General features: G+C 40.5%; 1 protein-coding gene across 6 annotated transcripts in view; it reads left to right on the top strand.

Moving 5' to 3' along the window:
• The first annotated feature begins 1,806 nt into the window (after positions 1-1,806).
• Positions 1,807-23,293, top strand: part of CAPRIN2 (caprin family member 2) — a 36,974-nt gene continuing 15,487 nt past the window's right edge. The window contains exons 1-9 of one of the 6 annotated variants that reach the window (XM_063319186.1): positions 1,807-1,866; positions 3,108-3,347; positions 5,311-5,373; positions 9,080-9,166; positions 11,772-12,010; positions 13,384-13,466; positions 15,420-15,584; positions 16,099-16,142; positions 17,528-18,343. In XM_063319186.1, coding sequence (XP_063175256.1) covers positions 3,177-3,347; positions 5,311-5,373; positions 9,080-9,166; positions 11,772-12,010; positions 13,384-13,466; positions 15,420-15,584; positions 16,099-16,142; positions 17,528-18,343 — 1,668 coding nt within the window. In that variant the 5' untranslated portion in view covers positions 1,807-1,866; positions 3,108-3,176. Of the gene's footprint in view, positions 1,867-1,887; positions 3,348-5,310; positions 5,374-9,079; positions 9,167-11,771; positions 12,011-13,383; positions 13,467-15,419; positions 15,585-16,098; positions 16,143-17,527; positions 18,344-23,293 lie in introns of those variants that run through there. The other 5 variants (XM_063319199.1, XM_063319168.1, XM_063319191.1 and 2 more) reach the window with 5 other exon arrangements.

Genomic DNA, 23,293 nt, shown 5'->3' with positions numbered 1-23,293 from the left:
CCTGGACACAAGCTGTGTCTTATTCATTAGCATTTCTTCTCAGTCACGAAAACTAGCCTCGCAAAGTGACCTTATTCTAGGAGCCAGGGCTTTAAGAAAAACAAAGTATTTTGAGACTTGTGATTAAACCAGGAAAAGTGGCAAGATTGTGGATGCTACAGGTGGTTCCATATGGCTGAATCTGATTCTGCAATAGCTCTCCTTGTTGTTTGAATCATTTATCATTTGCTTGTTTTTACTTTTAAATGCAATCTTTCTTTTGTACGAGCCCTTCCTCCCCAGTTCTCTCATCTATCCGGTGTGCTACATGAGCACCTTTTGTGTTCTGTAAAACCTCTCTTCATGATCCTTCCTTACTGACTCATTATTCTTTCAAAATGTCTCTATTTTCCTAACTTTCACAACTTTCAGAATCTCTCTGAACTTGCTATATTATATATTGCTTTTTGAGGTAATGACCATGAAAAGAGAAACAGAAAACGTAATTCCAACTTAGTCCTCTGGTCTTTGGAAGGTCTGTTTTCTCTCGTCTTCCAACCTTGATACCTGATGGCATTGTTAGAATCGTAGAATGGTTCAGGTTGGAAGGGACGTTACAGATCATCTATTTCCAACCCCCCCGCCATGGGCAGGGACACCTCCCACTAGACCAGGCTGCTCACAGCCCCATCCAGCCTGGCCTTGAACACTTCCAGGGATGGGGCATCCACAGCTTCCCTGGGCAACCTGTTCCAGTGCCTCACCACCCTCACAGTAAAGAATTTCTTCCTGATATCTAATCTAAATCTACTCTCTTCCAGTTTGAAGCCATTACCCCTCGTCCTATCACTACATGCCCCGGTAAAAAGTCCTCCTCCAGCTTTCCTGTAGACCCCCTTCAGATACTGAAGGCCGCTATGAGGTCTCCCTGGAGCCTTCTCCAGAAGAACAATCTCTCCAGTTTCGTTAGAGGTTAACAAAAGTTTGTTTGTGATTATTTTCTTGTCAACATTCAATGGACTTAAGTGCTTTTACTAGCTATGAAGTGTTTACATGACTGGGTTGCATTTTTAGAGGACGTACACATCTTTTGTTACATAAGATGATTCAGAGTCCTGTAAGTCTCCTCAAGGGGCTCTGTACTGACCTGGAGGAACCCTTCTGCTGGCTTAAACAGGCACAAACCAACATTTCTTACTGCCCCATTGCTGCCCAACCCACGCTATAGGGAAAGAGGGTGCCGTGTTGCGAATAGGCGGAGGTGGGGATCCCCTTGCACTGGGGGTGATGAGGCCCTTTCCTGAGGGCTGCCTGGAGAGAGCAGCCAGCCTGTCTTGGGCCAAATGTTTTAAAAGGCCATTGCGGTACACGGAACTCGACGGCGGACCATGGCTTCACCAGGGACCTGTGCAACCCCCTCACCTAGAGCAAGACCCGGGGCGCCGTCAGGCCACAGGCCCCTTTTCTACAAAACGGGCGGCAGCGCCGTGCTCGCCCTGTACCCACCTGCCCCCAAGGCCATCCCTCAGGGCCCCTTGCACCATGCCAAGCTCCGGCGGAGCAGCGGGTCCCGCGCAGCGGATCGACACCCCAACCCCTGAGCCCAGACTGACGGGCGACCCCGCCCCAGCTGGGGCGCCCCGACCTTCACAGAGACGAGACCCGCCCCGCCGCACGCGCTGACGGTTAACGGCTCCTCCCCCCCCCGCGTCACGTGAGGCGCGGGGCGGGAAGGCGGGACGGACAGGTGAGACGGCGGCGGCGATTGGGAGGCAGGCGGTGACCTCGGCGGCGGGCCCCGCCTCCGCCCCGCCCCGCCCTTCCACCGCCCCTATATGAGGGGGGGGGCGGGCGGCAGGGCGGGCCTGAGCGTGTGCGGGTACCGAGGTGAGCGGGGAGGCGGGAGCCGGGAGGTGCGGGGCCCTGCAGCGGCTGCCACCGCAGGGGAAGCGGGCGCATGAAGCGACGGCGGTGGTGATGGTGATTCCCCGGGACGGTGGCGCCAGCGGGAGGGAGCCCGCTGCTGCTGTTCTCTTTCCCCCCACTCCTCCTCCGTCGGGCGGGGGGCCGGTGGCGGCCGTGCCCTCCCCGGGAGGTGCATGCTCGCCGTCCCCGGCAAGGGCGTGATGAGCGGCCGAGCCTGGGCTCCCCCCTCGGCGGGCCAGGGAGCCGGCGGGGTGCGGTGACGCCGGCGGGGACTGAGCGGGCTCGTCCCGAGGAAATGCGGGTTTTCTCCTCCCCCCAGCCCCCGGCCTCCCTCGGTGTGGGCGGCTGGTGCCTGCCGGGGTCATGGCGCTGCAGGCCTGGCTGGCAGGGAAGGGACGCAGAAATGTGGTGTCATTGCTTTCCAGGAGCAGGTGCAAGTAGTTGAGGATGAGGGTGGTGGAGCATCTCTTACAGAAATTCTCTGTTCAAGGTTAAAGCCCGGCCCCTCCCATCAAAGCCTGGTGTCTTGCCACGGCACAAGCACATCTTTTGGGTGGGTGTAGGCAGAGACCAATTCCTTGTGAAGAATGATGCTGTTGTAACTGAGTGTGTGGCTTGCTTTATCAAGCTTTTTTTTTCTCTTCACTTCTTCAATTGAAATCTTTTTCAATTCTTAGTTGGATTGTTGCAAAGGTCATGAAGGGGTAAAACTGATTTAATGGGGGCTGAGAAGAAGAGGGGCTGTCCCTTCAGGCATGCCACTTCTAAATCTCCATTCAGGCTGCAGCCTGGATAGGAGGCCGGCAGTGTGATTTGCAATTGCTTGCTTGCAGTTTTTTTTCCCTTGTGGGTGATGTGTGCAGGAAACCCGCCTAGTTTTATATGGACACTATATTGGGTTTCTGGAATCATCCCCTGTGCTGTCTGATTCTGCCTATGTAAAGGATTTCTGGTGTCTGGATGGGTGGGGAGACTTGAACAATACAAAGTTTGCCTTGCTTTGAAATTCCTGCTACGGATATTTTGAAAGGGGGAGGGAGAAGAGTGAAAGATTGTGATGAATTCTCACTGAGGCTCAATTTTGTGGCTACATTTTCTGAATGTGTGGTAAGAAAAGATGTAACTTATAAAAAAAAAAAGGGGGGGGGAGAGAGTTAAATAAAAGGAGTTTTGTTGCAGCTCCATCCATTTCAATGGTGCAGCTTTCCCAAGCCCCTTTCCATTGCCCATCATCACCTTCAGGCCGGTCAGAGGAGGGGGAGGAGAAGAGCATGAAGGCGGCCAAGCAGCAGGTGAACCCGTCTGGGGAGAACCAACCTCCCTCCAGCCCCCTGCAGTCTGCGCTGAACTCGGCAGCCTCTCCTTCCCAGGCGTATGAGACTTACATTGATAATGGGCTTATCTGCCTCAAACACAAGATCAGGAACATTGAGAAAAAGAAGGTAACTTGTTTTTATTTGGTATGGCATATATTTAAACTGCTAATTGTAAAACTCAGTGCTTGTTTTATAATAGCTGGAATAGCTGTGTCTATATAGGGAGTAATCATTGATTTATTTTTTTAAATAACCCGTGAAAGGACCTAAATGTGGATATGCTAGTGGCTTTTTATTATCATTTATAACCCTTGTATAGTAAAGAATGGTGTTCTTTATTCTTATGGTTCTGAGATGGGCTTCTTGTGTTTGACATTGTGAGTGTAACGTTGTTTCAGGGAATCAGGAATGCAGCTAACTGTAAACTTGTTCTCAGCTGCTGGCTTTGCAGTGCATGTTCAATAGCTAGTAAAAGTAACTGAATGTTGATCAAAACCGGGGATGCTTCTCTAATAGACTGAATCAGGTCAGAACTAACTTGGAACTGATTTGGAGATGGATTGTGGTCTTGCAGAAATCCTCATATTTCTTCTATTGATTATATGCATCTAATATTAGGATGTAGAAATGTATGTAAAATTTGAAATTAGGAACAGTGTTTCCTCTGACTCACGGAAACATTAAATGGTATTAAATATGTATTGCATTTCACATAAATCTTTGACTTCTATATTTTAAATATAGACAAATGTTATTCACTAGAAAGCTTTTAAACAGAAAGCCTCCAGAGTCTGCTCTCTTGCTTTGAACTGGGCTTTTCTGGGGTGGGGGGAGGCAGAATAGTCTTAAGAATAAGAATAGTCTTAAGAATAAGAAGTGAGATAATGATATATTTAAAAGATTGTGGCTATAGCTGGTCAGACTTTTGCATTCTAAGACTTTTCAGTTGATTGGCAGGTGACTGAAGACTATGTGCATGACTTTTAATTGCAAAAAATGCTATTTTCTGTAAGATAAAATAAATAATTGTGCTGTTGCTTTTGGTACTGTGTCAGGATTACAAGTAAAGCAAATGTATGAATATGCTGTGCTTTCTGTGTTATATCCTAGGGTGAGAAAAGGGAATAGATCAGACTTCTGGCCATGTGGCTAGGGGACTTGATCCACCTGCAGGAGATGCAGTATTACTGCTGTCTCATGTCATGCATCATGCTGTTATTTTGAATAATGTCAGATAAGCATGGTTTCCTTGTGTGATTAACCAGTTTTGTGTTGGATTCTAATTCTGTCCAAGGAAGCTTGTTGTGAATTTTTCAGGTATCTTTCACTTGCTGGCAAGGCCATATTATTCATATGAAAAATCAAAGTGTGACTTACTAGAATGAGAAGAAAGTTTTCTTAGGCTCCTGTAGGTGCTATATCAGTAAACCCTTTGTGGGTAGATAGACAAATGAAATAGTATTCAACTTCCATGGCAGTAAACTCCCCTTTCTTTTCCCTGTGTGTATAAAGAAGCTTGTAATATCTAATAGTTTAGTTTTGTATAGTTTACATCAGCTTTTAAAGACTGCTTCAGTATATTAGAAACAAATCTTATTTCTTCCCTAAAGATATTAGTCCAATTTCTTAGGAAATAGTGCTATAAAATCCTGATGACATAACTGAAGCCAGATTTTGAAAGACCTGCTCTAAAAAATTAAGTAGGATTATTCAAGGATAACTAAATTCCAGTATTGTCTTGGAAAAACTAAAAAAGCCTAATTCTAAATAAGGATGCTGGATGTGGTTGGAGCTCCTTAAAGATCTAGGGTCAATGCATTGGTTTCTCTTAAATGAAACAAAGATAGCAAGTAAGACATGAAAGATCAAAGGTAGGAAAGGGAAGTAGGCAGTCCTGGAGGTTGCCAAATGAAAGGTGTAGCAAAACTTTCTACATTCCTTTCCCCTGAAATGAGAGGAAGTAGTAAAATTCCGATTCTGTTGCAGTATGCAGATGGCTTAAAACATAGAAAGAGTAATTTCACTCATACCCCATAACCCACATTAGACAGAAATCAAGATAAACATTTTACTTTGGATTTTCCTACAGCTGAAACTAGAAGACTACAAAGATCGCCTGAAGAAGGGAGAAGCCCTCAATCAAGACCAGTTGGTAAGTTTGCTTTATGCAGGAGTAGGTGGCCTCAAAACCTTCAAATGTGTCAGAAGGGATAGGTTGCTAAAGGAGGTTACTTTTTACAGAAGTAATGCCTGCAGGCTTGCAGTGGTATTTCTCACAAAACCAAATGGACAAATTATAGGTACTTAAGCTGAACGGTGAGACTGCAAGCTTTAAGTCTCTTACTTTAACCTTCATGTTGTGTACTGAAGTAATAGAAGGTCTGTGTTTATCTTTGCTCTGAAGACTTTCAGCTTCAGTGCTCCTGCACTTTTATTTCTTGATGAGGTGTCCATATGCAGCTTATCTATATGGCATTGCAGTGTTACAACCCAAACCTCAAGATTTCTGAGGTAGTTAATTAACACTCATGACTTCTTCACTAACAGGTGTTACTTGAAATTGCCTGTTGGCTGCACAGTGCTGCTGTTTACAAGTAGCTGTTAAAGTATAATTGACAAATGGTCTGTGTTGGTACAAAAGATGCTGGCTTAACTTGCATGAGTTCTAAAGGCTTCCCTAATACAAGAATCTAGCCAAGAGTTAACTGACTTAGTTGTGAATGCTCCCTTGTCCTTCTAGTGCTGCCATTAGGTGGCTGGGAGTTGCCAGCACTCTCAAATGATGTTAGAAAAAATGTCTGTTTTGTACCTAAGGTACTAGAGTTTGGAATGCCAGGGAGCAAGATCATTAATAAACAAATGAGATCTGCTTCATGGATCTAGCTTAAACTTGCCTGATGTTAAAACAGTGGTTCTGGCTTTTCTTCCACCTTGGACTAGAATGGATTCTAGAACTGAAACCAAGTTTCTATAATGTGAAAGCTGTTCCTTCTTAAGTATGTCTGAGTAGCAGTATCACATAATCCAAAGGGTTTACTGCCCTAGTCACCCAGGAGTCCCATTTTTAGAATGTTCTTCACACATGCTAAAGAACAATTGTGTGATAAAGGGCACCAACACTTCAGTGGTAGTGCTGATCCTGCTAATGAACCAGTTGGAGAAATCCTTTATTGACTGTTAGCTTTATCACAGTGCAGCTGTATGAGAACACAAATACTATTTCCTTACTCTGAATAATTTGTAAATGAGAACTAGACATAAATGGGATTACCCTACTTTTAAGTAGCAAGTTTACCTATTGGAATGAATGATCGTTTAGCACTTAACCACAAAATCTGTAGTCTCTTGCCATCTCAAGTGCAGAAGTAAATTAATTAAATCTGATGGTTTGAAGTAGGATGATGACCTATTAATTCCTCTAAACTCAATCTGGAATCAGGTGGGCAACAGCCTTTTGTGTTCAGATCATAGGTGTTAAATACAATCTGTTTTCTTCTGTCACTAACAGTGAGGCTATTGAACAGTATTGTGTGTGAGCTTGATTAGTCTTGAACATGTTTTAAAGCTACTTCAAATTTGACTGTTTCTTTGGTATACACCCTGGAGTGTGAAAAGCTGTTATGCGAAAGTGAAATAAGATGTGGGGAACTAAAGAGGTGAATGATTCTGTAGATGTTTTTCTTGCAAATGCATCCAGCAGCACTAACTTTGGAAAATGCCAATTAACTTGGTTACTGGCTTTCACTATTCCCACCTGAGCTTAACTTTTTAAGTATCAGTATTTTTATCTCAGCTTCTGGGATAGCTCTAAAATGGGGAATTGGATTCAGTCTTGCTAGTGAACTGACAAGTGGTAGTCAAACTGTTCAGATACTATTATAGAAGCATGTATGAACTCAGTATTTAATTTAGTTAAGATCTACACTTCAGTGGTTAAGATACAGAAATACTGCATTTGTACCTTTCAGATGTGAATTCAGATGTATGTACAAATACTGGGACCTGGTGACTGCAGCTAGAGCTGAGCTTAATAATTGGGACACATGCCTAAAGAAACCTAACTGCCTATAATACAGTGGAGCTCTAATGTGACTTGATGTCCTCTATATTTTTCATTGTTTCTCACACAGAGGAAGAAGCGCGCATCTGGTGATGAACTTATTTTGCAAGCAATTTGGATTAAACTGTAATTACTTATGGTATATGCCTGCCAGAGCCACTGTGTGTGCTAGCCTTACTTTAGGAAACATTTGTTTCAAAAATGCGGGGCTTCCAGCAAGTTAAATGTGCTCTCTGGCAATATTGTGCTGTTTAGCAAGCTGAGCAGACTTTCCTCAGTACTGTTCCTCCAACATGCTGTTAATGAATGTTAATAGCAGGTGTGACAAAAGAAAGCTATTGCTTTCCTGCAGGCTGAGTTATAGCTTGTCATCAGAGCAGTCGTAACCATTCCTGACGTTTTCAGGAAGGGAGTTTTATTCTTGGATTTGCATGGTTAAAAGCACAATTACTGCAATCTGTCTAGTAAGATGTTGGTGTTAAACTGTGAGTCTTCCTCAAGTGTTAAATGTGTAGGCATTAAGGCCTTAGGAATCAATAAGTGCTAAGTGAACTTGCTAATTAGTTCTTAAAAGTTGCTTGACAAATTTTGTGAGGACAACTTAAACTACCAGATGAGTGCTTTACAGTAACTCATGCATGTTGTTGTGCTGAGTAGCATTTAGGCCTAGTAATGTCTAGTATACTACAAATAAGTGAATACAAGTAACTGAACATCAAACCGATAGAACAAATGAACGTGTAACTTGCTTTCCAGTTGCTTAGGAACACATATGGAATTTGCACATGTTCCAAATCTTATTGGGACAGTAGATTAAGCTTTTGTCACTGCACTGATGAAACACTTATCAACACTAACACTACTTTGAAAGAGCTTTATATTAGGCTGACAGGTCCACTCTAGGAAAACTTCTGATATCATCATGTCATGAGCATAAACTAAACTGAGTGTAGAGCACATGTGAACAACTTAAATAAAACTTAACTTGTTACTTCCCAAACATGCCTTATGGTATGAGGATACGGACAGCATCTCTGAACTGCAGCATTTTGCAATCTTTATAGCTGTCAAGGAGACTTATAAAAATGAACTGACTCCTCAGTGGGGGAAAAACTCATGAAAAAAAATAGGGTCTATCAAAATGCAATTAATCTACTGTAAGTAGTCTTTTTTTGAAGACTGGCTGCTAAGACATTGGTTAAAGTCATAAGTGAAGACAGGAACACTGCTTTAGTTGTAGAAACTAGATTTGAAAGACTTTTTTCCTGAAAGTATGACTTGCCTTTTATCTTGTTTTCTTTCTAAAGTTTGTGCAAATTGTCTATAAAGGCATACAGATAAGCATCAAGGTAAAAGATCTGTGCTGAACTTGTCCGTCTCCTGTATTCCTTCTAGGCTTTCATATCAATATCTGATTTTAAGTAGCTGTTTACCTCATTGCTAAGACTTATGGGAACAAAAGGGAAAAATGAAATAACTGGTATCCAGGCTTTCCTGTTTCAACACTAGTATACCAAGTATTGCACAAGATGTTGCCTGGAAAGTCTAATACAGACAAACTTGTAGGATATCTGTGCAGTGGTGTGGGCTGGCTTTGTATGGCATCTCAGACAGTCACAGCTCAGTGATAGTCACAACTAAATTTAAAATACTGGTTACATAGTATCTTTAAAGAAGTTAGTTTCAGGGCAGTACACGCTAAATGAATAGTTGTCAATGAGAATTTAAGTACAAGGGAATTGAGGTGCAACCAGTAGCCTTAAGCATGAAAAGTACATTTTTATCTATTCCTTTGTAGGAGGCAGTAGAGAAATATGATGAAGTAGTACACAATTTGGAATTTGCCAAGGAGCTTCAGAAGACTTTTTCAGGACTTAGCCAAGATGTAAGTATAAAATGCTCTTTCCTATATTCTAGGGGTGGGGGTAGCTGCAAAGTTTGTGCTACATTTATATGCCAATACACACAATACTAGGAAGTTTCTTTCTTGGAACATGGAAGAACAATGTGCCTAAACTGTCTGGAGTAGTGGGTAGAGCAAATGTTGACAACTTTGAGTACTACTGGCCTCCACAATATGGTTATTCACTGTGGACCCCTGTAAGAAATTGTGCTTAAGCAAATTGAATCACTGGAACTCAGCTGCATTTAAGATGACTCCAGTTTACTTAAGTTTGAAAGCATTAATGATCTTACTGGTAGATTGTGCCTGAGGTGGGCTCATCCCTTCTATAGCTGTAGACTGGCAGTGGAGCATCCCTACTGGAAAGGACATGCGGGTCCTTGTGGGCAGCAGTCAAAGTAAATTAAGTGTACCCCTGGAGCAGTGAAGGCTAGACTTAGACTGAGGACCAGTACATAAAGGAGAACTGAATATTTGGTACTTGTTAACCAGTTGTGTCTAGTTCTGGTCACTTGGTACACAAAGGCTATAGATAAATTTCAGTGAGTCTAGTGGTGGGCAGCTGTGGGCTGAGACATGTGACTGCTGAGTAGAGCCTGGAAGAACTGGGCATGTTGAGCCTGGTGAAGTGAAGGCTTGGCACGAGATGTAGTAAGATGTCGTCAAATACCAAAGAGATTACTGGAAGGATGGAGCCAGTTTTTTTGCTGAGATGGGGTAGGAGAAGGAATGATCATAAATTGAAACAGTAGCTTCCAAACTAGGTAGGAGGAAAATAGTCATTCTGAGGATAACTCAGCACCAGAGCAGACTGCCTAGAGAAGTAGTAGAATCTCTCCTTGGACCTTTTCAAAGATCTGACTGCACAAAACTTTAAAGAATCTCGTCTTGATTCAGTGTAGCCTTTGTTCTGGAGGCTTGGCTAGATGACATCCCAAGTTTCCTTTCAAACTGAATGTTTTGATGTTTCTAGTGAGGGAAAGTGCTGAGGTTAAATTGCTTTGGTTTCAGTGAGGACCACAGCTCTTAATAAAATTTTACTGAAGCTTGTGGAGCTTGTCACTTGTTCTGTTGTAGTTGTCTCTAATTATGGCAGTCTCCAAGTGTCTATGTGACAGATGTAGAGCTTTGTTTAGGTCTTTATTCAGGGTTTAAAACACTACATACATTATTTTCATGTAAGCAAGTGTTTTATCTTTGGAGAAACTTGTCTCTTGGCTCGAGCAAACACTATCCTTATGAGAAGATCTGATCCAAGGTGATGCTTGGGATGCTAAACATAATTAGTCACTGCTCTGGCATTATTTCTCTGCCTCTTCCAAAATGCTGAAGGACTGGTAAAATGGCTTGTCTCAGTGTTGACTGAGACCCAAACAATTTTGCTAGAGAGGATTTTCTTGTATATGTAGTAATTCCAGGTAGTGCAGTAAAACTCTCAAAGGACTATGTGAGCAGAGACTTAGGAGCCTTTTCAGCAGTGTTGCTCCTTTGAGTTCCCACAGTCATTGTATGAACATAAACTACTGTGCTGAATGTCAAAATGTGGCTTGCTTCATATTGCTTTCCTCTGTGTAGCTGTCCATTAAATATCAGAAATGAAGGAATGTGACCCAGTGTATCTTTTGGTAGGTGTTTTTAGTAATCCAGCTTTAACTTCTACCAGTTCATGTTTGTTCTTGAACTTAGGCTATATTTAAAGGCTAACCTAATCCACTTTGTTTTTTCCTTGGCTCTACTTCTACCAGTATGGATTATATGGCCAATACCCATTAGTAGAACACTAGGGGGCATTCTGGCAACAACATCCTTATATCCTTTACAGTGCATTCTAGAAAACTAAATTTTCCTAGACCTTGCAAAGAAACATAAGGTACCCCATATTGAGGCATTTTTAATTCGGCGGTTACTTGGATAGCTTCTGCTGCATAATTCTATTGGTACATTTTGAGAAATTTCTCCTCAAATGCATGGGGGCTCTTTATGTTCTGTGGCTTGTGTTGTTGCTTATTTAATGAGTGCTTTAGTCTTCTGCCAACAGAAATAGGAGTAACTATAGGATTCTACTGTCTTCTGCCAACAGAAATAAGAGTAACTATAGGATTCTGCTGTATCACTTAAATTGGAGTATTCAAAAGTGAAGAGGCAGTTGTCTCACTAGGAAAAATTTGAGATACCTTCTGCATTATTAGCTTCATGTGATAAATGTTAGAGGTCAGTTAGGCTTGAGTTTGTGCAGTGGTGTTAATTCTATCAATTTCTTATATTCAGTTTTGAAAGCTACTGTTATAAAGTAACAGCAGGCATAATGAGGATCTAAATATCATAAAAGCATACCACAAATGAAGCTACTGGTATCCGCTTTGATTAAAAGCTAGATGTGTAGAGAATTAGTGGATAAACAGGGAGCTCTTCCAGAGGAGGAGCTTGAAAGATCTTGGGTATTGGAAGAGAGAATTAGGAACTTGTGTTATCTAACAAAAATTAATAGTTATTTTGATCAATGTATGGTGATCAATACTGAGCTTGGTGTGTTTTATCCTAGAATCCTGTTACTAAACTAAACTGTTGAATTCATGTATTGAAATAGCTGCTGAAAGCACAGAAGAAGGCGCAGCGAAGAGAGAGTCTGTTGAAGCTTGAAGCGGAGAAGAAAAAACTGCGTACAATACTTCAAGTCCAGTATGTGCTGCAGAACTTCACTCAAGAGCATGTTCAAAAAGATTTCAAAGGTGGTGTGAATGGTGCAATATACTTGCCTTCTAAAGAACTAGACTACCTCATAAGATTTGCAAAACTGACATGTCCTGAAAGAAATGAGAACTTGAGGTAAGCTCAAGATTTTCATCTAATTGGTATGCTTCATTCATTACAGTAAGTGTCCTCTGACACTGCCATGTCTTGAAATATGTTTTGGGACGTTAATTAAAATTCTGTTCAGTAAACTTGTGTTAGTCTGAGACTAGGAATGTGGCAGATTTACCTCACTCTGAGCATCAAAGGAAAGCTGCAGTAATTACAGCCTCAGTTGTGAGTTACACACAAGCCCTGCCGTCTTATGTCTCCCTGTGGGGTTGAGGGGAGATAGTCCAATACCATTATATCAGAGAGGCTGGTGGTATGTTGCTTCCCTGGGGTCTCACTGTTCATGAAATGGAAAAAGTGTGGTAAACACAGGAGAACTGTGTATCTGGGAAAAATATGCTTCTTTATTCCAAAGGAATGTAAGGTAGTACTCCTGAGGCTCTCCTGCTGTTAGCTTCAAAGTAGCTTTAAAAATTTGACTGAAGTTTTTGATACCTCTGCACTAAATGTTATACATTTTAAGGTAACAGGTTGTCAACAGATGTATGTCAGTACTAATGTGGCATCATGTTTGTACTTTGATGCTTATGTTTAGTATGACAGCCTGTCTGTTTTTAAGATAGTGTAGTAAGAATTGTATTTAAATATTCAAAAAAGCAGTTAAGTGGTAAGTTGAAACACCATGGATAAGAGTAATTATTTCCATGTTCAAATATGACTAAGTTCCTAAAACTTGTAATCACTTGTCATATGTTAAACATGCCTAATCTTTGTTCTGAAGTTAACATCTAAAGAACAGCTACTTATAAAAAGCCACACGGAGTCTCTCATCCCAGTGAAATAACTTTTTCTAGCTTATAATTCTCATTGTATTACACTTCCACAAGAAGCATAATCCTTTCCTTTGGGACACTAAATTTCATCATGGTGCACCTTAAAAATAAATAAATCCATTGTCTGGAAGGGGTGGGGTGGATAATGGGTCTATGTCAAAGTTTCTCAATGACTAGTGGAGTGGCAGGAGGTGTTGATGGTTGCCCCTGCACATGTGCATCCAATAAACAAGGTGATCAGCTGATTAAATCGCAATTGTTTCCCTGTCTGGGAATCCTGTCTTGGAATGAAGTCCAGCCATATGGTCTTGTGGGATAATGGTAGGCTCTCTAATCTGTCTTAATTACCAACAAAAGAATTTACATTTGCTTGATTAAATCATCTGCAAACAGATATAGATGAATCACTTTCAGTAGTGGATAATGGATTTAGGATTCACTCTATGTATGCAGTCTTAATGTGGAAGGTTAAACATTAGTCAGTGTCTTAATGAGGGATACTGGGATACTACAAGACTTGATCTTGGCTATGATTCTACCTGGTGAAACTGTCACTTGTTTTAGTGTTGAAGACCAGATGGAACAATCATCTCTTTACTTCTGGGACCTTCTAGAAGGAAGTGAGAAACCTGTGGTTGGAACAACATGTGAGTGTCTCATCCAGAGAAATAACTTACAGATCTGAAATTTGTGTGCCGCTTAAACATCTTACAACAAATTAATATATGTGGATGATACTAAATTAAGCACTCTGAAGTGCTGTAACTCAGTTATCCAAAGATGAACTGCTGTTTGTTCAAAGTTCTGTTTAAGCACAGATAAAGAATGATGCAGTAAGCCTTTACCTGGTAAAAGAAAGCATGTTCTTCTACTGACATACTACACCTTTTGGGGGAATAATGATTGTAGTAATTCAAAAGCTGATGCATGAATACCTTACAGAACTAGCAGTGGGAAGCTTTTTGGGTAGTTATGTGCAAATGGTTAAGACTGGAACAGTGTTCCCAGGCATGAAATGCTTAGTTGAGTATACTGATACATATTAGAAAGCTTCAGTGGCCCCAGGCTGAAGGTCCCCCAGACTGAAGACTTTGCCTTGTAGGAATTCCAGGCTCATACCCATTGTCCGACTGCAATGCAGGATACCACACTGAAGAATGATAGTCATAATGGAACTTGCTGTGATCTCTAATCATGCACAGTGCAGTCTTGCTTTGACCTGTTGCAAATGTCCTCCTTTTTCAAGCACAACAAAATTTGTGGGACTCTACATATTTTCTTCCATCTGTGGCTTTTAGTTTCAGAAACCCTGTTTGTGAGCTAACATGTATTCTGTGTTCCTGTTTAGAACTTGCTTGTGAGGAAACTGTCCTTCCTTGGGTTGTAGTGTCTTTCCTATTGCAAACAGACCTTGCTTGTCCCATTTGTTCCAGTCTTGTAATGGCTGTGTGGCAACAATCTTTCATTTGTCATTGACAACAATGTTGTTGAAACTGTTATATGAGAGCACTAATGTACCCTATCTAATTTCCACATACAGATAGTTGAACTGACAACTAAGTCATATAAATCCATGTAGTCCTAGACAAAGTGTATATTGGCCTTGTAGAGTTACAAGCTGGTAACTTTATCCTTTGTATCTGTTGACATGAACTGATAGTTGCCTGGTTATCTTGGACTCCAAATTTCTGTAGCTTTTTGGCTATCATCTAAACTTTTGTGACTATTTTGTTAGTATTTCAATCCCTTTAGTGTCAGTCTTCCATTCTTTTGTGTGCAAGCTAAATGTCAGATAAAGCTATTATGACCTATTAGCATTCATTGCCTTGGAAGGCAATTTTTATATCTGTATTAAATTCTAGCTGCTATTCTTGTTTATATGGTTGTCACCGGTAGGAATGATCTTTCACTGAATATTCTTCCTGTTCTCAAGGCTGCCTCGTCTCTAGCTCCTCTGAAACAATTTCTAGTATCACTGCTACTTCTAAGGTCTTACTCTCCACTCCAAGCTGCTGTCTCTTTTTTCACATGAAGGAAACCGGACAATGCTCATTGGAAAGAGTACACAGTTACGGTTTTCTTCAACTATGTAAACTCTGACTTTTCTCCAAAACTTTAGAGGAAAGTTCAGTCTGGAACAGTCTCTTGCTTTCTTTCCCCCACTTGTTTTTGCAGTTAACTTTTCCTTCTGAGACTTACCGTCCTCTCACGGAGAAGAGGGTCTTGTAGGGCAGTTCTATAATGACTTTGTTTCGCTTTACCTAAGCTACAGTCTGCACAACGTGTTTTTAGTATCAGTGCTGGCTAGTTTATAAGGGTAAACAAGTCCCTTTTGAAGCATGTGGGAGACCAGGGGGCTCAGTGTTTAGCTGCAGTCTTACCTTTGGATTGTGAAGATGTTTTCAGCTGTAATATATAAGGCAGTTTAACAAATACTTTCTTTTACTAAAGCATTTTATTGCTGTAACTCAGTACAATGTGTGAACTTGGAGAAGCTGCAATTTATATAACAGGAGGAAGTAAGGAGTGTTGAACTGTAGTCTGAATACTCCTTAAATTCAAATTTTCATGTCTTAACTTCATGGATATTTACTCTTCAGATAAACACATGAAGGACCTGTTATCCAAACTTCTAGACTCCGGCTACTTTGAAAGTATTCCGACTCCTCGCACCACTGTGCCAGTAAAAGAATTGGAAGAAGAAGTAAATAGAAAACCTGAGAGAACAAGACAGATGTCAAAAGGAGAGTCTGTCAAAGAACCAGGTGGAATATTACAGGGTTCAATTTCTGTAGCATAATGTTGGGATAAACTTGAACTGAGCATTGACTTTGTGTAGTTTGATGCTAAATCTAATCCTGTGCTGTAGCTTACTTGCAATGTAGTAACTAAAATGGAACCTGCAAGGCTTTCAGCCCTGTTCTGGCTAATACTGTAGAAAAAATCTAATTCATAGTAATAGGATGTTTTTGCCTTCTGAGCAAGCCTCCATGTTGAAGATGTAAGAATTCTCCAGTGTAGGGAGATGTTACATATTACAATAACCAAATTATGGATAAAACAAAATGTTTCATGCTTAACTTTAAATGTCTCCAAATGTAAAACCGAATCAGAAAATAAAAGCTTGTCTAAAAATAGCATGTTGAATGACAAGCTGAGCTTTCAGTATATCTGGTTTAGCAATTGGCACTCCTAATTAAATATGATGAAAGACTTGCTACTGTTTGGTCTGCCTTTCTGCATTTGATCAGTTGAAACAAATGAACATCCTTTCTCTAGAATCCATTATGGAGCTTATGAAGTCTGAAATACAGCCACAGGAGGTAAGATACTCCACTGCTAATTGCTTTTCTTTAGTATTGTGATTTATCAGAAACATAACTGCACTTCTGCAGCCCTTTTTTTTTTTTTTTAAACTTAGAAAGGGAGTCTGAACAGCAACTTAAATGTTGCTTTATGTCGGAAGCATTAAAGACTTGGTTGTGTTTCTATTTCTAACCCCAAATTTATGGCTTCTCTGCAGTATTTTGGGATAAATGGTGCAGGTTTACATGAAGCAGTATAGTACTTTAATGCTCTGGCACTTTTCTGAATAAACCAAAGCATCAGCCTTTAGAGTGGAAATGCTGATCTTGTGTACTACAGGATAGAGAAAATACACATCTACTAAACTTGTCTCTAAAAGCTAAGCTTATTGCAGTAGAATTGATATCGGTGGGGTTGAGAATGATGTAGGTCTTGCTCTGATTTGTCAGAAAAGTAGGGATCCCAAGACAGACTTGTGTGCACAGGCATGTGTAGACCTGTTTCAACAGCCCTTCAGACTCATGAGTTAAATACTCAAGCTTCAACTGACGGTAGCATAAAACCAACTAAACTTGGTTCAAAAGGTGACGAGGGGTGTCCTTCTGTAAGTGGAAATACTGTCTCTTAAATTGCTGAATCCCTATTTCCCAGGTATCCCACTAGAGGGTGTAGTCTAGAACAAGTTCTTGTAACCTATTGGTAACACTTACCTGACTAAAGCTCTTCTGGTGATCTGTCAGGGAAAAAAATAATCTCAGCCAGTGAGCCCTGTACATTCTTTGCTTCATATACATGCTTCCTGTTTATGACAAAGTAGTAACTCAGGAAAACTTCATTGAACTCTCAGTGACAGTAATCACAGCCTGGACTTGGAGAAGTCCACTGGTACTAAATCTGAGAACCTGACTTCTTAGTATTTGCACTCTAAGAATGACAGTTATACTTGGTTATTGGAGCTTCAAAGGGTCAAAGATTTAGGGTTAGACTGTGCTGCTACGCTTAGCAGAATGTCTACTAATATAGTACCACAGCATTTTAGATGCTTAGGAGGAGAGCTACCTTTATAAAAATCACAACTGCACTTGACATTGTCACTGCCTAGGGAACATCAGTTAGCATTGAGGGTAAGGGTAATAGATAGATTTACCCAGCTGAAGTATGCTTCACTGGTGCTGTTCAGGACTGTTTCATGCTTCTCTGTGGCATGCCAAGCAAAGCTAGTCTGTAGTGTTGTAGGATAAAGCCGTGGCTGTCCACATACTTACTATGGCTAGTGTTTAAACTGTCTAGGCTCTGTTTTTAGTCAGAAACTTTCAGTAGCTGGGTGACCTAACTTAACTGACCTGAACTGTAGTAGCAAAATGTTTTCTTGGGAGCCATTAAGTTTCTTTGGTCTATATAGTTTCTCAACAGGCGTTATTTGCCTGAAGCAGAATACTCTGTCAAGAAGAAGCCAGAAGAGCCCAAATCTTGGGAAGCTGAGTGTGCTAGAAAACAAGATCCTCCAAAGTCCTGGGAAATGCTTGTTAACATTGAAGAGCAGAAACAAGAGACCTTAAAGCCTTGGGAAGCTCGTGTTAGGCAGCAAGAACCAAAAAGACCAGATTCTCCAAAGCCTTGGGAAGCTCGTGTTAAAGAGGAGGAACAGAAGCATGAGTCTACAAAGCCCTGGGAGACCCGTGTTGAGGAGGAAGAACAGAAGAAGCAAGAGGCTCCAAAGGCCTGGGCAGCACGTGTCCGAGAGGAGCAGGAGGCCCCCAAACCTTGGGTAGCAAAAGTTAGGGAAGAGCAGGACCAGAAGAAACAGGAATCGCCTAAGCCATGGGTAGCGAAAGTTAGGGAAGAGCAGGAACAGAAAAAGCAGGAGTCCCCAAAACCTTGGGTAACCAAAGTTAAGGAAGAACCAGAACAAAAGCAGGAATCTCCAAAGCCTTGGGTAACCCAAACTAGGGAGCAACCAGAACAAAAGAAGCCAGAGCCTGTGAAAACATGGGAAATGCCTGTTAGGGAAGAGCCAGAGCAAAAGAAGCAGGAGCCTGTGAAGGCTTGGGCTGCACATGTTAGGGAGGAGCCAGAACAAAAGAAGCAGGAGACTCGAGAGGCTTGGGGAAAAGCTGACAGGCAGCAGCAAGTGTCATCACAACAGTTACAGAACCCTCCGAAGTCCTGGGGAGCTGCAAGTGTTGGGCCAAAGAAGTTTGATATGGAACCCAAAGAAGTGAGTTGGCATATGTAGTATTACCTGTCGTAAGCTTTTCACATAGTGTATTGGACTAAAGCTACCTATTAGCAGAGGCTTTATAAGGTGCGTTTTGTAGGCCTGTATTTAGACTCCTATTTCGCTTTTGGGGAAAATAGTTCTGGCAATTAAACTTTACATATGAATAGCAAGATGGACTGCTTTGCTTTTTACATCAACACAGTATTGCTGTGTTGGAGCCTTGAATAACTGCTTTATGCATAAGACAGAAGAATTAACTTAGTTCATGCCCAGCTATTGGCTCTGCCCACTGTTATCAGTACAAAGCAGGTATGACTCATCCAGGGATCAAATACTTTGTCTGTGGCTGCATGCAAATAGCACTTCAGTAATTTTTTTAGGCTTTTGATTAAAATGGCTGCTGATTCAAGAGAGATGTAACATCTAGATCAAGCAATACCAACTGTACAGGGGCTTAAACATGTATTTCCAGATGAATGCATAAGCCATACCGCTGTCCTGGAGAGTCTAACAATAGCATAGTTTGTTTTAGAAATGTAAAATGAAAGTTATTGCAGGGCTTACAGCTGAGCAGGCTGCTAGCCTGCTTTCTTTCTCACCTGTGCTTGGGTAGTAACAATTCTGATACTGTGAAAATAAGCAGGATAGTAGGCAAAGCAGTTATGTCATTAAGAGCAGTATTTAATTTAGAGTTAGACTTCAGGAAGAAAATCGAGGGAATTGAACAATTTTGTTGTACACAATGCTGTTAGCACTACTACCTTGTTTCTGCAAGAAAGCAGAAATCAATTCATTCTGTATTACTCATAGCAAATGATGAAGCTTAAATCTTGTCAGTAAACTTGGCATAACTGAAAAATGGATGTTTTTGTGCCTAGAGGCGGGAGCGCAAACAGAAGGTTGAACATGAAATTAAAAGAGTAGGTAACATGCAGCACTGGGTAACAATGGGATTAAGGTGTTCCAGCTTGATTCACCTTTACACTCAAGCTGAGTAGAATCTTGTGTCCACTGGTGGTGGTACAGGTACAAAACCTGGTTGCCTCACTAAGTAGCTCTGAGCACAAGTAAGGTGTTGTGCACCCAACTATGCATAGTATTACTGTAACTGAAATTGTCATCATACTGGAATAGTCTCAAGCACTTTAAGACGCCTTGGAATTTCTGGTGTCAGATTAGTTTAAATGCAAGATGCTTCCCAATGAAATGAGTCTCTTATTTTTGTATAGGATGGAAAGACGCATGGTTTAAGTGGTGGGCAAAACTTTGCAGTAAGGAAAAAGGAGGGTCTTCAGTCAGTTGGGGAAACTTGCTAACTGCCTAGGGATCTTCATAGTAATATGCAAGTCAGTCAAATTAAACTAAATGGAATGTTGGAATGTAAGGCTACTTAAGATGGATTACTGAATTAAGTTAAGCATATTTTTAAAATATTCAAACTTTGATTTGCATAGTAGACCACAGTGAAATACCAGCTGGCTATATATTTGTTTAGTAGCTACTGACCAATCCTAATATCAAAAGAATATTGAATGAGTAAAAATAGTGTATTTTCAACCTATCTATCTCCCACAACCACTTTTCAGAAAATAAATGTCTAATTTGACTTGTGCATATAAAGAACAATTAAAATAATATTTTAAACTTTTTGGATAATGAACCCTCTCTTGCTGTTTATGTGAAGAGGAGGCAATGCAGTGCTATAGCTGGATCCATTTCACTCCCAGGGAGAACCTAAAATAACCTTGTGCAGGGATCTAGGCATGGTAAATAAAAGGCTTATGTCACTGCTGCTGCTTTCTGGAGATGAAATTAACCTTTCTTTACTCCCTGCAATAACTGTTACAGCTCTGAGACATCTTTTAATAAACTGCTAGGTTTTGAGATCTTAAATATGCTTATTTAACTTAATGTACTATGAGGTACAATACCTAAGAAGTTGGGCCTAAGGCAGCAGAGTGAGCTGATGTACAGCCCTGTTAAACTGTTACTCTATTTAAATGGTTGCACAACCTGTGGACCAGCAAATTTGGTTAGAGCTGAATTTGTAGCCTGCTGTGTGAAAGCAAAACAGTTTGTCCCTTGCTGTCATCCAGTGCCATTTAATTCATACCTGCTGTGAATGCTGCTCTGAGTAGAAAGCAAATGTTAACTGTATATCTACATGGCACAGCTGGCAATCACTGTTGTGATTACAGTTTAGGTATTACCATTCCAGCTTATTTAGTATTCCACAGCTAAAAAAACCTGAAGAGGAATTGAGGTCCTGTATCATAGGATGGGGTTTTACTACTATTTGTGGTGGTTGAAATGTATGTTAGTGTTATGTATAAGTAGACCTTCAGTCTCTAAAAAAAAAATATAAATCAAGCTTTAACAGGAATACCTAGTATGTTAACACTTTGACTAGTAAAATTCCAAAGTGGTCAGAGTGCCCTTTGGCTTATTGGCAATGGTTTAACAGGTCCTAAAACAAATTCTAGGTCTTTCAGCTCCATTTTTAGTCAGGTTTTTTGGTTATATGTCAAAACAGTTTTTCTTGAATGTATAAGTAATGTTGACGTTAGGTTTCAGAAACATTATGACAAATTAGACCCTAAACTTATCAGTACTGTGTAAAATGAATGTGAATGTTGTTTGAACCATAGTGTTAAGTGATGTCAGCATGTGTAAGTCTGATGTGAGCTGGCCTAACAGGTGACTAAACTCACAATCTGCTACCAGCTTGTAGTGACTTCCAGAAATGTATCTGACTGTAGGCTAGAAAAAGAACTTGCTTTAAAACCATCTTAAGGATATCAAGTTCCTGCTCTTTTTCAAAGCATCTATTTTGTAAAGGCATAAAACCTGACATACTTTAACTTTCTGATGCTTTTTTGTGTATGCGCTGTATTACACTTAAATATTCTCATTTTGAACACTTAAGTACCAGCAAAACAGCAAATCAATGTGAGATAACTTCACTATAGCTGCTTCTGGCTGGTGTATTTTAATATTTGCAGGAACTAGAAAATAACTTCTACAGAATGGAGAGTCTTAATGTTTTAATCTCGGCTTAAAGCCCTAATATCGCATATGTAACCCTGTATGCTTGCTCTTCTAGTTAAAGAATGCTACCAGCATAATGAATGGAGTATGAGCTGGGGGAGGAGATGAAGACTAATAAATTGTAAAAGCATACAGAAGATTGTATCATCTTTGCAACTACAAGTGAAACACTGCAGTCTCCTCTGCTTCCATGCTTTTGGGGCTGTGTTTACTTGTTTTTGTTTAATGTACAAGTCTAAGTTATGTAGCTAGTGGACAATAACTTTGGAGACTGCCAGACTTGACCTGGTTAGGTGACTTAAAGGTGAAAAGCTTCTGTTATCCATTTTCAAACATTTAGAACCAGTGTGGTTGTGTCTAAACTGTAGTGAGGAGGAAGAGGGTAATAGAAGCATTAATCAGTTTGACCCATAATGGATTTACCATGACAGCAAGTGTTTTAAGATTGTCTGCTTGTGAAGGCTAATAAAGTGATGGACAGGAAGATTCATATTCCTAGTAAATTAATCTAAACTTGCTCAGATTTAACTTTATTCAACTGTATCTTTTGTCCTACAGTTAGATCCTTAATAGCTTTAGTTCCTGTTCATTTTTGGAAACAATACAGCAATATAAACTTGCGTAGTGAGTAGCTAAAGGTAGTGCTTGCGCATCAGAAATTCCTATTAAGATTGAGTAGTAAAAAGATGCACTCTTCTATGTAGTAATAAATATATAAAATAAATATATAAATATAGTAATAGAATAAAGTAAAACTTCTTACAGCTCAACAAGTAGCTGTTGTGTGGGACACATAGATATTAGAAATGGAATCCTCCAGACTTAATGTATGTACATGGATTATGCTTTGTGAGGCTCACTAAACCCTGCGAGCTTCTTCCTTGTGCATGCTTTTGGAATCTCTGCAAATGCTAATGATAAGGTTCAGAGATAACTGTTGAAGAGTATTTTGGCTTCTTGTCCTAAAATTGGACAAAGAGCATTTCATCAATTTGTTTTGAATGTAGTGTGACAATTAAATGTCATGACACCTATACCCCTCTGCCATATCATCTTCTACTGTCTTCATATAAATACTCAGCTATGTTGCTATACAATATATTGAAGTAGTAACCTTCTATTAGAATGACAAATGTTTGTACTCTGGGAAAGTAAAGGCTTTCACATGTTTCTCTGTCTCAAAATTTGGGCCAGTTGAAATAATGCAACTACTTAATGTCTTCGGATCTGCCTCCCTCTAGCTGTGTAGACAAACATAAGAGCAGCAAAGCTTTAGAGAAGCACTAAAAATTATGGTTTAAAAATACTTATAACGAGCCTACTTTTTCCCCAAGTTGCTTTCAAAAGACATTAGACTATCTAGACAGTCTTAGTATTATTGTCACTCTGTAAATAGCAGGGCTTCTGCTGTTTAAATAGTTTACTATCATGAATTTTCTGATACCTTAGATCTGCCTATTCTCTGATAAAATATTTTCCTCTTTTAAAGTTAAGTGAGAAACCAGTTCAGGTGAACTCTAATGGACCATCTGAAACAACAAGGAGCAATAAGGCCCTGCAGAAGTCTTTAGCTACAAAGTTAGGCTCCCATGTGGGAGCACAGGTGTATTTTCCATGACAAACTTGAAAAGTTCAATGTAATACTTTCTGCAGGAGCTGGTGCGTTGAGAGTATCTGGCTTGTTATTGGAAGCACTTTGGTCTAATCCTGAGTAACCTACTTGCAATGTATCTCTCGGGTGCAGTTTCTTCAGAATGTCTGGAAATGACATCCTAAAAGATCTGTACTTCCTAGCATTGGCTCTACTGGGAGGAAGTATGTTTTAAATCTTGAGTGATGCAGCTTTGATTTTTAAGTTGTTCTGCCCTTCAGCTTAAATATATGGGTTTCCTTAGATGG

This window comes from Chroicocephalus ridibundus, chromosome 1 (genome assembly GCF_963924245.1).
Source record: "Chroicocephalus ridibundus chromosome 1, bChrRid1.1, whole genome shotgun sequence".
Lineage (NCBI taxonomy): Eukaryota > Metazoa > Chordata > Aves > Charadriiformes > Laridae > Chroicocephalus > Chroicocephalus ridibundus.
Note: the sequence above shows the minus strand (reverse complement) of the source record. Positions and strands in the feature narration are given on the sequence as shown.